The 17,463-nt window shown below is 35.3% G+C and overlaps 1 protein-coding gene across 2 annotated transcripts in view; it reads left to right on the plus strand.

Annotated features, from left to right (window-relative positions):
* LOC149835918 (filament-like plant protein 4) overlaps positions 1 to 4,128 on the plus strand; it is a 36,422-nt gene extending 32,294 nt beyond the window's left edge. For both annotated transcript variants that reach the window (XM_090008852.1, XM_090008853.1), the window contains one exon: positions 2,972 to 4,128. In XM_090008852.1, coding sequence (XP_089864978.1) covers positions 2,972 to 3,430 — 459 coding nt within the window. In that variant the 3' untranslated portion in view covers positions 3,431 to 4,128. The remainder of the gene's footprint in view (positions 1 to 2,971) is intronic.
* Positions 4,129 to 17,463: the final 13,335 nt, after the last annotated feature.

The raw sequence follows: 17,463 nt of genomic DNA on the forward strand, positions 1-17,463 counted from the left end.
ATACATAACCCCAAAGCCTTTTACCTTTGAGATTATTCTCCATAGCGGCCGCCCACATGCGATAATTGGTCCCATTCAATTTGAATGAGAGATCGATTTTTGCATCTTTGTTGGCCATTAGAAGAAAAATTTATAAGACAAGAGAGTGGAGAGGTATTACTTGTCAATGGAGGATCCAATGAAGTCTTCTTAGCCAAGGCTCTGATACCATGTAATGAAGTGCCAAATGAAAAGAGCAATGTCTCCAAGCGAAAGCACGGAAGCACGCACATACACAAGATGCCACTAAAGGGCAAAATAAACCACAAAAGTGGTCAAGCACAAAAAGAAGATAAAAAATATATCTCACTTCATAGAATGCTTCAAGAGAAGCTTAGCAAATACATGGGGCTGAGCCCCTTATTTATACACAGAAAGGGACCCAAGGAGGGGCTCCCATAGAGTCGTTGGAGCCCCTCCAACGGTCATATTTATGACCGTTGGAGGGGTCCAACGACTCTATGTGGACCCCTCTCAAGTGAATAAAAACAAAAAAGAAAAAAAGCAAAAAAAGGAAAAAGAATAAAGAAAAAAAGAAAAAAGAAAAGGAGAAAAGCATATCAATGATATGCGTGTACAGGGTGAAATTACAGAAATACCCCTATCGGGTTTTACAAAAATAAATATATATATATATATATATTTATATATATAGATAGACACATAGACATATATATATATTATATATATGTGTATGTGTCGTAATCTATGTATATAGATATATATATATATATATATATATATATATATATAAATATACATCATATTTTAACAAAAGAATGGTAGTTTTGGTTTGGGATGTGGTGGCCTAACAAAGGAATCAATAGTCGGCGAGCCCCCGCAGTAGGTTACCTACCTCCGACCACTGAGGAGATGAGCACAGCCTGAATGACCTTCGCGTCAAGCCTTCTTTAGAGGTGGGACGATCTTCACTGGAGCTTGTTGCAGAGGTGAGAGGTGTGGGTGTGAAGAAGATGACGCTTCCAGCTTTAATAAGGCCCAACACACCGCCTACCAGTGGCTATAAATGTATAGTCTTGTCACAACTTTAAAGATTCTCAGCTGTGAATCTTGTGCCATTAAAGCTGAACTCATGGTCACGGGCGTGATTCATTTTCACAAGTTACAAGGCAATCACGTTCACAGCCTGATTCACTTTCACGGGGTGTATTTTCGCATGTTTGTAACGCCCTGAATTTCCTGTGAAACTGATTTAGAATCACAGAAATCTGAGAAAGCTTCAAAATCACAGGGCTTTGCCAACATGCCCTTGATGTTCAGAACTTACGAATCTTGCTTCAGCTTCCTCAAACTTTATCCTTTTTCTAACAAAATTTTAATCTATTTGGAAATGCTTCAGCTTCCTCAAATTCTATCCTTTTTCTAACAAAATTCTATTCTATTTGGAAATCCTTAGGCTTGTCATAAGAAACAAGGTTTTGTGCTAAAGCTAGAGTACTTCTATTTTTACAGTAAGCTATGGAAAAATTTACCCTTTAACCTGACTATGCTCATAGGACTTCTTACCTAAATAATTTCTAAAATAATACTTGCCAATGCCTTGTATTCTGTCTCGTGCTGGATCTTGCAATTTTTTTTTGTTTTCTACTCTTCCATGACATTAAATTTGTACCGAAGAATACACAAAATCTAGACAGATTTACCTGTATTTGGTTCTCTTGTCCAATCTGCATCTAAGTATCCCAAATTAGGCTGTATAGGGATTCTTGTTGTCTCATTTTTATAATGTCATTGTGCAATCGTCCTTTCTACATACCTGATGATGCCTCTATATGTGTAGTGCTAGAATTATGTATAAGGCTCTATTTGGCAGCCAGAGATGGTATTTAATGAGGGTGTAATTAATACCACCTACCTCACAGGTGTCTGGGAACCCCGTTTTGGGAGAGGAGGCTGGTGTTGGGAGTGGAGATGAGAGTGGACATGGGCCATTTTCAACTCACAAGGATGTTGACTACTCCGGCCTCATCTCCCATTTTCATCTCCACTCCCGTCACTCCTCTCCAACACCACCTCCCTAATAGAGCCTAAATTAACAAACTTGATTCACAACATACGCAATATTAGACTTAGTAATAATAAGATACTATGAAGTTCCTGCAGTACCTCTATACCTCTCATCTTTCAATGTTTCTCCTTGATATTTATAAAGCCTTTTGTTTTGCACATGGCATATCAATAAGTTTACAAGAAGCCATATTAAACCTCTATACCAATAGCATATTTTTGCTGACATCTTGAGTTGATTAGCTTGTCTGTCAATTTCGATGCCCAAGAAATAACTCAACTCTCCCAAATCTTTCATCAAAATTTTTTCAAGTGGAAATTTTTTAATTCCATTGATTAGATCCAACTGAACTACTGGTTATGATCATATCAACATATAAAAGAACAGTCACAATACCTTCATTAATTCTGTGCAAGAAAAATTAATAATTAATGATATTGTGAGCAGATGATTGATATCACGGATGTATTCTTGTAAATAATTTTTTTTTCTGAATATGGTCATTACTTTTGCTTCTCATCGGCCTCATCAGTTTCGTATTAAGGGCAATCTCTCACTCCCTCAAGTGAAAATAAAGGGACATTGGCTCGTTACTTGTATGTGTCCAAATTTTTTTGCAGCTTTATTCTGAAGATATGGTTTGGAATATTTCTTGTTTGGTGGCCATAACTCCGCCTATTTTTAAATTATTTTATGCATTCATAATTATTTAAATCTGTCATAATTAATTTGCTTTTATAGCATTGTGCCCATTTGTATGTTTGGTTAATGTTGGTTTATTGTTGAGGGTGCCTTGTTATTCAAGTTGTAATATTTCAGGCGCTTAATTGTGAACATTAACATTACCAGGCCATTCATCTTATATACTGTACATAATTTTTTTTTTCTCCTTTTGCTTTGCAGGAAAGAGAGATTGCAGCTGCATCCGAGAAACTGGCCGAGTGCCAAGAGACTATCTTTCTCCTCGGAAGGCAACTTAAAGCATTACGTCCTCCTTCAGAGAATCCAGGCTCTCCAATCATTGACAAACGTCATGCAAATGGAGTCTTCTTGGAAGCTGAAATGGAAGTTCCTGAACTTCGTGGCATGCATGAGATGCCTGAATCCCAACCTGCTAATATGGTGCTGGAAGCTTCTGTTACACACAAAACGGATTATGAATCCAGTGTGGATGTGTATAATGCCACGTTGAGTTCATCAGACACAGAAACAAGCCCAATTACAATGTCGCCCATCAGTTCGAAGCGCCAGAAACACAGGCCTTCCAAATCATCTTCATCGTCTGCATCGTCATTTCCAACCCCTGAGAAACATGCACGTGGTATTAGCAGATTCTTTTCTAAAGGGAAAACCAGCCTGTAGCATCCCCACAAGTTCCCCAAAATTTTCAAGTCAGAATATATTAAACTAACCTGTGGATTAAAAAACCATTGCAAATATAAACACAAAAGATGTATTTTTTTATTCCAGTGCCTTGCAGATTATATTTTCTGTTGAGATGGTGGCATACCAATACATTAGTTGCCCGCATCAAAAACTGGTGTTTTCCTTCAGAACAGGATCTACTGGAGGTTCTCAATTTGGTTTATTGAAGCAGTTCTCTTGCCCAATATTCGTTCAACAAAGTAATGAGGAAGCCTTCTGTTCCTTTGCAAATCAAGAGAATGGATGAAGATTTTCTTAATAAGTCTGCCTTTCCATTGCTGGTCTAGAACAAGTACGCGATGTATCTGCATTTAGATTGCTATAACTCAGTGCGGTTGCAGAAGCCAATTCTTTACATTTGAGAAGAGGAAGAGGAAGGTGGAATTGTATATACATGTCTGATATGTAGAGTTGCAGTCTCTTTCTTTTTTCTTTTTCCTAATACAGGTTTTATTTGGGTTGAGGTTTGTTAATGGTGATGACAGTCGAAAAATCTTGTGTCAATCTTAAAGGGAACTTAGAAAGAAAGATCTGTCAAGTTTTCTTGATGGTTAATTTCTTTAATTTGTTGTAAGCTTTCAGACATGTTGGTGTTCATATCAATTAAAAAATTTAACAGCATTGACTTGAAAAAAGTGAAATGCAGATTTCTTCTTCTTTTGTTGTTGAAACTGATCATTCTTTATGTTTATAAATATATGATCTCTTTGGCTGAGAAGGTTGCATTGCCACCATAGCCTCTTGGCCTTCTGTGTCAATCAGCGGTTGGCTACATGCTGTGAAGATATAGCAAGTTTGTCCTTACACAGTGGCCATTCATACTTTTTTTTTTTAATTAATCTTAAAAGAAATTGATTTTTATCTTTCTTTTTTTGGTATAGCAAATAGAACACCTAATCCTTGGTTCATTATCATATCTATTTTTGTGCCTATTCCAAGGTCGTGTGCATTTATACACACAAATAACCACAATCTCTCTAGGTCACTTTTAGGACCTTTCAAAAATCCTAGTTCGTGGGTGTTTTTCACTTGATCTGAGCTGGTAGATGTGTTTATGGCAGTTTATTCAGTAAAACATGTATTTGATTAAGTATTTTTCATGTTTAAATGTGTTTTTTGAAGAGATAAAAGATCAATAGCTGATACTACACTAAAATTTGATGATAAAATATTTGAGTTACCTATTCCAAAGTTGTGCATTTATATACACAAATAACCACAGTCTCTCTAGGTCACTTTTAGGACCTTTAAAAAATCCTAGTTTGTGAGTGTTTTTCAGTTGATCTGAGCTTGTAAATGTGTTTATGGCACTTTAGTCGGTAGGAAACATGTTTGATTAAGTATTTTCATGTTCAGACGAGTTTTTTGAAGTGATAAAAGATCAATAGCTGATACTACACTAAAATTTGATGATAAAATATTTACGTTCTCTTTTTGAGGTAAACATATACATGTTTTTTCATCAAATCAATTTGATTCAGAGATTTTTTTTAGTAAATAAGTAATGATAAACACATCTACGAGTCCAGATTGAGCAAAAAAACACCTACAATTATGACTTTTGAAGGGTTTAAGATGATCCCCAGTCTTGATATCAAACCGAAATTGTGCCACGGGTGCACCTGGTTAGTGGGTTTTTTCTTGCTGGAAGATTTGAGGGTGAGGGCCATGTGAAGCAATCTGGCCATTGATTTCAATGGCCAGGATCGGCATGTCACAAAGACACGTGGACACGAGGACACGTGTCATGGGTTTGAATGTTTTTTTTTTGGAAAATAGAGGTGGTAGGCATAACAATGGGTACAATAATAACAATCAAGGAGATAAGGGTTAAAGAGCGTTCTGTCAACTATGTGAGAAGCTGGGACACACCGCACGTGAATGCTATAATCTGTAAGTTATGCTTAAAACAAACCTACTACTCCTCGAGTCTATCATGCTGCTCCTCGTCATCCAAGACCTGAACTTATCTATCCATGCTGACTACCAAGGTCCAGATGCATTGAAAATCGGAGATAGCGTTGGTTGTTGGTCATAAATCATATTGGGTCATCCGTGTATAATAAAATTTTACATTTAAATGATATCTGCCATGTTCCAGCTATATATAGAAATCTTCTTTTAGATAAGAGATTTGCTAGAGATGATTATGTCTTCTTTGAGTTTCACCACTCTTCTTCTTGGAACAAGTAGAGTACAGGCTGAAGTTGAACTCTCTTGTGAAAATCAAGGAGGCATGCATTGGGAAGAAGGCCGCTATAAGTCAGTGGCATCGTAGATTGGGCCACCTAACCTTAAACATGGTTTATCAGGTCATTAATAAATTTGGACTTCTACTTGAAAATTTTATTGACCAGACTGGCAAGAATCATAGCTTGCCCTTCCACTCGTCTTTGAATATTGCTAGTGTGCTGTTGGACATTATCAGTGGAGATCCTGAATGGTTTTAGATTTTATCTTATATTCATTGATTCATTTTTTAAATATATGTAGATTTATATGATGAAACAAAAACTAGAAGTGTTGAATATTTTCAAAATTTTCAAGATCCATGTTGAAAATGTTACAGGTCACAATATAAAATATCTTCACTTCGATCGGGGAGGTATCAACCGGTGTGTAAAGAGTGTGGGATAGGACACCAGATTTAATATCCTCGTGCCCATGAGCAAAAATGGTGTTGTTGAACACAGTCACAGACACATTATACAAACCAGTTTAACTATGATGGCTCAAGCTCATGTTCTCATCAAATATTGGTCATATGCCTTCAATTTCGTAGTATATTTGAGAAATCTTATTCCAACTAATGTTCTTAAAGGAAAGCCTATGTCGGAAGTTTATTTAAAGCTCAACCATGTAACAAGTTTTTAAAAGTCTTCAGTTGCTTGTGCTTTCAGTGTTTGCGAGATTATCGAAAACATTAGTTGGAGTATAAGATAGTTGTTCTTTCTTGGGATATGTGCCACAACAGCACAGGTACTATTGCCTAAATTTTGCTACAGGGCATATGTTTATATCAAGACATGTCCTTTTTTATGAAAAAAAATTCCTCCTTAAAAGAAAAGAGGTTCAAAATCAAAGTCAGAACTTGCCAAATCCCTCTGCCATGACTGCCTCTATACTTGGAGAGAAAAATGTGGACAATAGGGAGCAAGAGTCTGAACCACACCACATGGGTTTAGATCAGTTGATCCAAAGTACTCAAGAAATGGACTCACTTGAAGTACATCAAACAAGTCAGTTGAGTTCACCTCTTAATTCCTTAAATGAGCCTGTTCCTAATCCAACCCAATGCATGAAGTTCTTCCTGCCAGCCAACCCATACCCGTCACATGGTTACTATTTTGTAGGACGGAACATGAAAACCAAAAGTGTTCCAAGTCTCCAAGTACCCAATTTCAGAGGTATTTTTAGCTATCCTTTTACGGGATAAGGAAAATGTCACCTTCAAAGAGGATATCAGTAACCCCAAACGGTATGACACCATGAAAGCTAGCTGAATATGCAGCACTTATAAAAAATCAAACGCCTTGTTCCACCTCATCAGTTAAGGCATACAATTGGATGTAAATGGATCTTCAAAATAAAAAGAAGAGCTGATGAGTTATTAGATTGATACAAAACTCAATTAGTTGCTAAAAAATACAATCAGTAGAAGGGTTGAACTAATTTGAAACATTTAGTCTTACAAAACCCATTGATTTAAAGTTGGCAGTCCATTGCCATTAGTAATAGGTAAGATATCAGGCAATTGGATGTCCACAATGCTTTTCTTCATGACAATCTTTTTGAAGAGTTTTATATAAACCAACCACCTTAATTTTAAGATCCTAGCCACATTCATCATTTATGCAACTTGAAAAAGGCCCCGTATGGTCTTAATCCAGAGTGGGAGCTGAATTTGCTCCTAAAGACCTAGGTCCCTGCATTTTTTCTTAGGTATAGAGGCAAATTCCTCTAAGCAGAGATTGGTTCTAACTCAGAAAAAATATATTTTGGATATCCTCGTACGTACAACTGTGACCGGAGCAAAACTAGTATCTACACCCATAGTTGTTTCTCCACCTTTGTCTACAAATTTTGGATCCAAATTTTAAGACCCTACTCTGCATAGAGGCATATTTGGAACTCTTCAATATGTCACTATGACTCGACCTGACATTGTCATGCTCCATGTGAAAAGCATTGGGCAACTATTAAACAAATTTTAAGAAACTTAAAAGGTAATTTTAGACTATGGGTTGGGTTATCCCACCAAGTTCAGATCAGTCCTTATGAGTCTTCTCAGATGCAGACTGGGCTGAATTCCCTAATGATAGAAAGTTTAATGGAGGCTATTAAGTATTTTATCGGCCAATCTTATATCTTGGAGCTCATGCAAACAACCCACTGTATCCAAATTCAATATGTAATCTGAATATCAGTCCCTGGCCAATACCACTGCTGAAATAACCTGCCTGCTGTACTTGATGCATGAGTTGGGCATGAAAATGTCAAAAATCCCAACCTTATTGCGTAATAATGTAGGAGCTTCTTATCTAGCGGCTCAGCACATATACCTTATTCAAGACAAGCTAGCCAAGAAGGAATTAATAGTTCGATACATCTCATCTAAATATCAAGTTGCAGATATCTTAACCAAACCTCTGTCAATTCAATGGCTCAAATTTCTGTGCAGCAAGCTCAACATTTTTTCAAATACGTTGATCTTGAGGGGTGCTATCAGGAATGGAAGGTAAATGGTAAGGCTCATGGATCATATAAATTGGCAAGAGATAAAGCTCAAGAATTGCCCTGAGAGCAGATTGTTATCAAAGGGGATCAAGTTACCAAGGTGGCTCAACTCCTGCCTATGAAGAAAAGGCAAGAGGATCAAATGAAGGTGAAAGAGCAGCGGGAAGTCCATCACCTTACGAGAGTCAAAGGGATATTATTCCTAAAAATTAGCCACAATGGTAGAGGTCCAACACATCTAGCAAATGCCCATATTGTAAAACTCTCAGTTGATATATTAATAAGTTCACCTCTCATGGTGACTATTGGGAGAGAGGACACCTCATGAATGTAGGCTGTATTAGCTGAACCACATTAAATAGTTTGCCCTTCTATACCATTTTGTTTTACCATAGGAATCACGTTCTAGGAGAAGCTAATGAAATATTTTATGATGGTAGTGTTAACGCATTGATACATGATCTTTATTCAACAATTAGTGACAATAATCAGGTTAACTAGTTCCAAGTTGATGATCATATAACATTTGTGGTTATTGCATATTCTTATGTGAATGAATTTGGACAACTAAATTAATAATTGAGACAAGCTATGTGAAAGAGCAAAATATTCATGTTGACAACATCGGACATTGTTCAAGAAGGGTGAGGAAAAGTGATCCAGATTGGAGCGAGTTGCCACCGAGACTATTTGGATCCAGTCTTGTGATTTTGATATTTTTAGATTTAAATCTAGTTAGGATTTAGATCCCTCCTAAATCCATATTAGACTAGATTTCTCCGATTCTTGTTTATAGAAATTCATTATAGAATGTTTTTTTTTGGAGGATGGATGAAATGAATATTGATTTATTTTCTTTAATTTCATATTAAATTCTTATATTTCTCCACATCATATATAGATTAATGTAGCATAGAATATCATACACATAGATCGTAGAATAGATTTTGGATTCTAGGGCGAGACTTTTGTTTGCATCATAAAGACATAATCAAGATGGATATAGTCGTTCTTATTTTTTTTCTTTTGTACCATTCATTTATATATGGAGAACCAATTTAGTGTTAATCATCGAAATAACTGAGGTGTACTTTTACTGTTAGTCAATAATGGAGGCGCCAATGGCCCAGGATCAAATCCCACTGGTGCATAGGAACTGCCGTTGCTTTACCGTGGTTGGGGCACCTAAAGCTAGGTGGATGTGTCCTGAACCCTGAGTTTTACCCTTGCAGGGAGGTGGGCCTATTAAGTGATCCGGTTCTCGATGAGGGTTTTCCATAGTCATCAAACAAAATAATGGAGGCTCCAATGTTCTGAATTATCAGAGAGAGAGAGCATGTGATTTTTCAGTCTTTGCCAAAGAAACATGCGGCAGTGTAAACACTGTGACAGAGAACAGATAAACATGTACAGTATACGGGCTATAGAGAGAGAGAAAGAGAGAGAGAGAGAGAGAGAGAGAGAGAGAGAGCATGTGGATTCACAGTTCTTCTCAATAAGTGTAGCAATGTCGGGCTGCAATGGGGTTCATAAGCTTAGGCATCACACGTGGTCATCATTCCTGACCTGTTATTGATTCAACCCAAATCCCAAATTGAATAAGTTCAAAAAATCATAACAAAAAAAAAATAGAAAAGGAAAGAAAGGGATTAACCAATTATATATCCATGTAAGATGATGACCGAAGAAAAATAATAGTGTAGCATGATTTCACATCATCAGACCTTCGATGGAACATTTATATGCATCGGTTGGCAAAGCACCAAAATCATCATGGTATCCAGGTCTTGCAAAGATCCACTGCTTTTAAAGATTTGGGTGTAAAATCCATGTCTTGCTTTGCGGTTTCATCCTATTTATCATAAGGCCTAGCAAGAAATGAAAAGAAGAGAGAGAGAGAGAGAGAGAGAGAGAGAGAGAGAGAGAGAGAGAGAGAGAGAGAGAGAGAGAGCAAAATTGGTACATTTACAGCCAACAATTTTTCGCATTGCCTGAAAAACCTATACTTGGTCAGATTTCACAATCCAAAAACCAGTTCCTACTAAAAACAACATCTAAATCATATCTATAAATTATAAAGTTAAACTTAGCAAAAATAAATAAATATTGCTAGGTCAGGTACAATCCATGGTAGCAAACTTTAACCTCTCTATTGTGCAAACCATGAACAAAACAAAGTAAACCACAATAAAGAGAAGAGAAGAACGAAAGGAGACACAAGATTTACATGGTTCGGCATTCAGGACACGAGTAAAGGAGTAAAAATCCACTTGTAATTTGACGAGTATAAGGGCAAAATACAAAGCTCTCAAAACCCCAATCCTCAATATACCCAAAACTCCTTCATGCTTAATAAAAAGAGGCCACTCTCTAAAAAAGAAAGAAACCCTATTTAGTGCATATATATGGCAAAATTACAAAAAATAATGTAGGTTCAAAGTGCAGGGGCTCCCTCTTGCACTCTCAAGAGAGCTTTGTAATGGGCTCTGGCCTGAGCTTATTGGCTAAAGTCCTTTGCTACCAACATAAGCCTTACTGAAAATTCTCATTGGACGATTTTCTAAATATTTCTCCAAAAGGGTTATGGATCAGAATGGTTCCAAAGTTCAAGACTCTCTCTCTCTCTCTCTCTCAAAAGTTGGGTTCAATTTGAAGACAAAGAGACAACCGATGTGCGTTAGATGCATACTTTCAACAAACCCTAACCCTTAAGCATTCAAGTGATGAGATCCGTATTCTATCATGTCCCATATCTGGTGGAATTTAGTGCAATATGTGCAACTGGTGTAATAGCTTCCACAGGCTTTTCAGCGATGCATGCTGTTGCTGTCATTGTTGATGGCTCACCAACCAGTATACAAGCACCTAAGGCAATTGCCTTTTCTAATACCGTGGAGACTCTCTAATGGGGCACACTTCTTAGCCCTACTTACTGGTAAATGAGCCCAATGAAAATTTCTAAAACTGAAAATAATAGAATTTGGAATCTAAACCTACTGAGCCAGACTGGAACTGACTGATTTACAAAATAAAGACATTGTCTCAAAGTTATAACTAATAAGATTTGAATTCTACCAACAGGGACTCCATGTGGTTGGTTGGATCTGTCAGTGCACGTTTCCTTGTGGTGGGACGTTGCAGGTTCAAACCCCAGTGGTAATAACTGATGGGGGTCTGCCTAACCCCAGCTTGCCTTTTAAAAAGAAATAAAGATTTGAATTCTAAGCTTAATGGTTGCAAGCCAAACACTTCAACATCTACTCTCTATGATATCAAATATATGTATAACATATTTATTAGTAATTAGCAAGCTTATACAAGGTGAATACTTGTTCATGTTTGGCTTGCCGATCCTGTGAGCTATTTACGAGCGGAACACAAGCCAAGCTATGTGCCGCTTGTCTCGTTTCCATGTGTACTTGTCCCTCATTCCTTTCCATCACATCTTCACATAAATTGAATGTCATCTTAGTGTTCATGCCCTTTAGAGTGGGACAACCAGGGGCCACTTTTAAGGTCCACAAAGGAAAAATCTGGCAATTTAAATAAACACCAAAACCTCTTGGTCTCTTTTACTATAGAAACCTTTTGGAGTTAACCCTTGTTTGGTGTCCTATAAAAGTTCAAGGTTTTGTCTTGTATTTGATGAAAAGAGCTAGAGATGAACTTAATGAAAAGCCCTTAATAAAGGACCGTCACTACAAGAAAAACCTCTTTTGGCGTGCCAGTAAAAGAGCATTTTCACTGACACTATTTTAAGTAGCTTCTGTAAAAAATGTTTATTATACTTACTGTACACTATAATAAACTTTTTCTGATGCGCAAGTAAAAGTAAGTTTTTCTGGCGCAATAGAAAATTGTGCTAGAAAAAAAGAGATTTCTCTAGTGCAATAAAAACTTGTGCCTGAAAAAATTGAGTTTTTTTTTGTTCAAATAAAATGTACAAAAAGAGAGAGTTTTTTTTTGGTGCAAAAAATTTGTACACCAGAAAATAAGAGTTTTTATGACTCACATAAAAAGTGTGTCGGTTCCTTTTTTACTCGTTCGTGTGCTCTCTCTTTCTTCTGCTCTCGCTCTATGTCTTTCGGCCACCACCTCCGACCACCGGCACCAACTACCAGTCTCCCTCTCTCTCTATCGAAACTAACTATGTTCCCCTCTCTAGTGTGTTGGAGTTACAGTCTCGACGGCATCCGTCACCGAAGGTGCTCAATCTCTCTCTCTCTCTCGCTCATGCTAAATTTGATTTTTTTTTCATGTATTTTATATTTTAGGGGTTTTATAATTTAATCTATATTTTTGTAATTTATTGAGTAAATGCATGATAAATCTGATGTTTTTTTATGTATGCTTTACACTTTAGGGGTTTTGCATTTTAATCTCTATTTTTATAATTTATTGAGTGAATGCATGATAAATCTGATTTTTTAAAACATGTATATTTTAGATTTCAAAGGTTTTATATTTTAATCTATATTTTTGTTATTTATTTAATGAATGCATACTAAGTCTAATTTTTTCACATTTATTAGTTAGATTTTTGGAGTTTTATATTTTAATTATTAATTTTATAATTTATTAAGTGAATGCATGATAAATCTGATGTTTTTCTTATTTTTTATTTAGATTTTAAAAGTTTTGCATTTTAATTTATAATTTTGTTATTTATTATGTGAATGCATGCTAAATCTAATTTTTTATTATATATGATTTAAATTTAAAGGTTTTGTATTTTAATTCTTAATTATGTAATTTATTCAATAAATGCATGCTAAATCTGTTTTTTTTTTCTAACATATGATTTAGAATTTAGGGGTTTTACATTTGAATTCCTAATTTTGTAATCTATTTGGTAAATGCATTATAAATCTAATTTTTTTCTTACATATGATTTAGAATTTAGGGGTTTTATATTTTAATTCATAATCTTGTGTAATTTATTTTGTGAACGCAAGCTAATTCTATTTTTTTTCTTATATATAATTTAAAATTTAAGGGTTTTATATTTTAATTATTAATTTTATTACTTATTGAGTGAATGCATGCTAAATTTGATTTTTTTTCAAGTATGAGTTATATTTTAAGGGTTTTGTACTTTAATTGATAAATTTTATAATTTATTAAGTAAATGCATGATAAATCTATTTTTTTAAGTATAAGTTAGATTTTAAGGGTTGTGCATATCATATATGACCTACAATATATGGGCTTTGCATTTTAATTCATATGTTTGTGATTAATTTAATATATATAATTAGATTATTAGGGTTTTTAATTAATTTAATATATATAACTATATATATGTATATAGTTTTTTAATATTTTTTATGTGATATTCAGTTTGATAATAATCTTTGAAATTGCACATATTTGAAAAAGTGTGTAGGCATTATAAACGACAGAAGTTGAATCTAAATTAGAAGGTAATTTTAAATATTTTTTTGAGTTAGCCTTGTATACAAGTTAAGATTGTATTTGGATGCAATATTGATGATGACATGTCCTCGATAACCTTCATTTTATAGGAGCAAACTTAATCGCTATTTGAAAGGAGTTAAAAAGTTTCTTAGAAGTTGCGAGGAACAATAATGTAATACGCTAGAAAAATCTCAGGTGCTCATGTCGAAAGTGTCTCAACATCTTGTGGCAGTGAGTGCATGATGTGTTCAATCATATAATGTAAAATGGATTTCTAGAAAGCTATGCCAACTGATATTTTTATGTTAAACAAATTTGACCATGTGCAAATGATCCGCCAGTTGAGATGGACGAGTTGATACCAAATGGATTAAGAGTGCACCTTAGATATTGAATGACACTTGATATTCTCATAACTGGAGGTTTGATATGGCGCAGAGGTTTTGTAAATGAGATCTTGGATTCAACCTCACAAAATACACTGATCTCTGGGCCCATTAGCGGGGTCAGTTAAGAGATCCATGTATTTGAGATCCTACAGTCTATATTGCTTAGGATCTAAGATCTGAGGCACTCGAATAACCCTTTTGAAACATAACTAGTGGGCTAGTGCAAGTAGCGTGTTACTATGCACAACTATATGCATAGATACTATTTCATTTATCTCCTCTTTATGATAATCGTTTGATACCAACCATAGCGACAAACGTTTTTATCGACAATTTCTCATTTTCCAAAAACTTGTGAGAAATTGAAAAAAATCCATAAATCTTGCATTTTTTGGCAAAATCTTGGCAATAAAAAATAAATTAAAAAATATAAAACATATTTTTATAAAAAAATTAATAAAATTTATTAAAAAATAAAAATACAAGATTTTTTTCGCGATAAATAGCCATTTAAAATGTAAATATCTCATTTAAATCACGGTATTTATGTTTTTTCATAAATCTCGCAAGAAATTACCGTTTTAAACTTTTAGGCAATTTCTCGCTATATTATCGCGAGATTTTCATAAATCTCGCGATATTTGTCACACTGATACCAACATAGCAAGACAAATTAAAACATTTTTCTGGTTAATTCTTTGAGAAGAGAATTTCATTTTAAGTCCCACTTTTTTTCTGGCATTCTAAAAGAGTCCCATGCTTCCTAAAAATATATTTCAAGTACTAACTTTTCACTGAAACTCTCAAATAGAGGCCTCATGTGGGGCAATTGAAGTTAACTGAAAGTTATGTATAATAAAGTTGCCAAAATATATTATCCTCAAAAAAGTTGTCAAAATACTCTTGTATAATAAAATAGGAAACCTTTTTAAATAAATGGTTAAAAGTGACATCTCAAAAAAAAATATCTCAAACCTTAAAAAACCCTACTTACATGTCAGATTGGAACCTTTGATTTGTATCCGTTTATATGAAATATCTGTTTATATATGTCCAACATAATAAAATAAGCAAACCCTATTTTATATTATCTGTGTGATCCGACCACATGGATATGTCTTTAATTTATTTGCAATATATATATATATATAGGCATGCACAGTGCGCACACACACACACACACAGAGAGAGAGAGAGAGAGAGAGAGAGAGAGAGAGAGAGAGAGAGAGAGAGAGAGAGACGAAAAGCGATCAACATTACTTAAAAGTGAAACTCAACAAATAGTTGAGTCCCACAAGCACAAACACAACAACACAACATGAAAACACCATTTACACAAAAAATAAAAAAACCCGAACACAAAACAGAGAACTCATCAAGGACCACAGACATCTAGATGAGGATCGGTTGGAGGCAGAGGCAGGTCTTTGAGATATATGCGTAAGATAGCATACACATCAGCCAAGACCCTATGAGTCAAACAGTTAAGGTTGAACGGGACATCCTGAAAAGTAGCATCATTTCTGGCTATCCATATGAACCACCACACTGTAAATAACCAAACTCTCCAAATAGACCTCCACTTCTTTTTGCGTCTAATTGTATGAGGGCCGATGATAAGATCTAACACAAAGCAGCCCTCCCGCACAACGATTGATGGAGCCCTCCAAGTTTTAGAAAACAATTCCCGAAACACTTCACACGACCAAAAAAAATGTTGTGACCTCAGAGAGAGAGAGAGAGAGAGAGAGAGAGAGAGAGAGAGAGAGGACGGCTGCTCAATGGTTATTTTCAATAAACAGACCTAACATTTAGCTCCATTCTTCAAGTTGATCCTTGTTGGCTAAATCCGTCATCAAACTGGCACAACCTGTCTTTAATTAACATTGTTTATGCCACACAATAAACAATGCACAATCACTAATATCGCCAATATTTTAAAATTATCATTATCTATTTCAACATTTTCAAAACCAAATATATCACAAATTTATCACACTATTAATGCAATGTTTACACTATATTAATGTCTTTATATTTTTCCTTGTATATTTAATATTTTCTTTTCTTTTTGAAATTTATATAAGCCAAATTTTAAAAACAAAATTACAATTTATCATGAGCTTTTCCATATCCAAGCAAAATCCATAACCCTAGATTTGTGATATTGATATGAACCACAACAATTGCTCACTAAAATCTTGTCCCAGACACTGCACATGGTTCAAAACTACACCGCATTCACTATGGTCGTGAACCTAGCTGTATTATCATCACTATCATCATCATTATTGTTGTTCTATTAGTCTTAGAGCATTTGGTCCCAGTGGATCTGGATTCAACCTAAGCATTTGAGTCCTACTGAGCTGGTGCTAGTTTAGCATTAGGCCCACTGGGTCCAACCTCAAACTAAACAATCGAGTCCAACTAAGCCAACTTGGAGAATAAATACAATTAGCAAATTAATGACTCCTTTGAGTACATTCCCCTCACATAATTTCTTCTTTTATCAGCGTCTAATTTTTCCATTATTCAGTAATTAAGAGAAACAGATGATGTGTGGTTCACATAGAGGGTTGCAAATAGATCGGATTTGGTCGGATATTGGATATTTGATCTAACACCAACACGAAATTCTAGGATATAGACCTTAAAATAAGATTTGAATGTATATTAAGATTGGATTCAGACTTACATAACTAGACCCTTTTTGGAACCGTATTTGTTTTCGGATTGCTATACTTTGTCCATTTACATTTGGGTTTGAATCAAATCTAAGCCATTTGATCTTTTTTCACGTAAAACCCTTTCTTTTAACTTGTTTTAGGGCCGAATCTATATTTACCCTTAAAATTCGGATCTGAACTCATAATTGGTACGCATTAATGTTTAGATTCAGATTTGGATCTATGAAGATATGGCCTGTATCCAGTCTGTCTGTGTCACTATATCACATATATCTCGACTTTAGCAATAAAATGTGTCATTTGTTTTAGTTGATACATTTGACACTGCCGTTAATTAATGCTAAATGAAAAATTTGTAAACAATTATATTCAATAATGGTGCAAGTGGAGGAATGGTTATCCCCTTGCCTGCAATGGTGTCCAACTATGCATTTTTTTTTTTGATATTTACAGGGAGAAGCTGCCCCTAGGATCAGAGACCTAGTCAGGCTGGCTCTGCCGGATGTATTTACGGTCACTGTTATGTCAGCGTAAAACTCCGCGGGCTTATCCCCTTAGTCCGAGAGAGTCGCCATGCTTCGGCTTGCGCAAGGGACGACGCTCATGAGATTTGAACCTAAACTGCCTGCCTAGCAGCCTAGGCATAATCCCACTAAGCCAAACCCCTTTGGGGCGTCCAATACTGCACTTGCCTTCAATGTTTGGCTAATTAAGGTCCGATGGGTTGAAATTTCCATCA

Source organism: Nuphar pumila, chromosome 6 (assembly GCF_984573655.1).
Source record: "Nuphar pumila chromosome 6, dmNupPumi1.hap1.1, whole genome shotgun sequence".
NCBI classification, from domain to species: domain Eukaryota; kingdom Viridiplantae; phylum Streptophyta; class Magnoliopsida; order Nymphaeales; family Nymphaeaceae; genus Nuphar; species Nuphar pumila.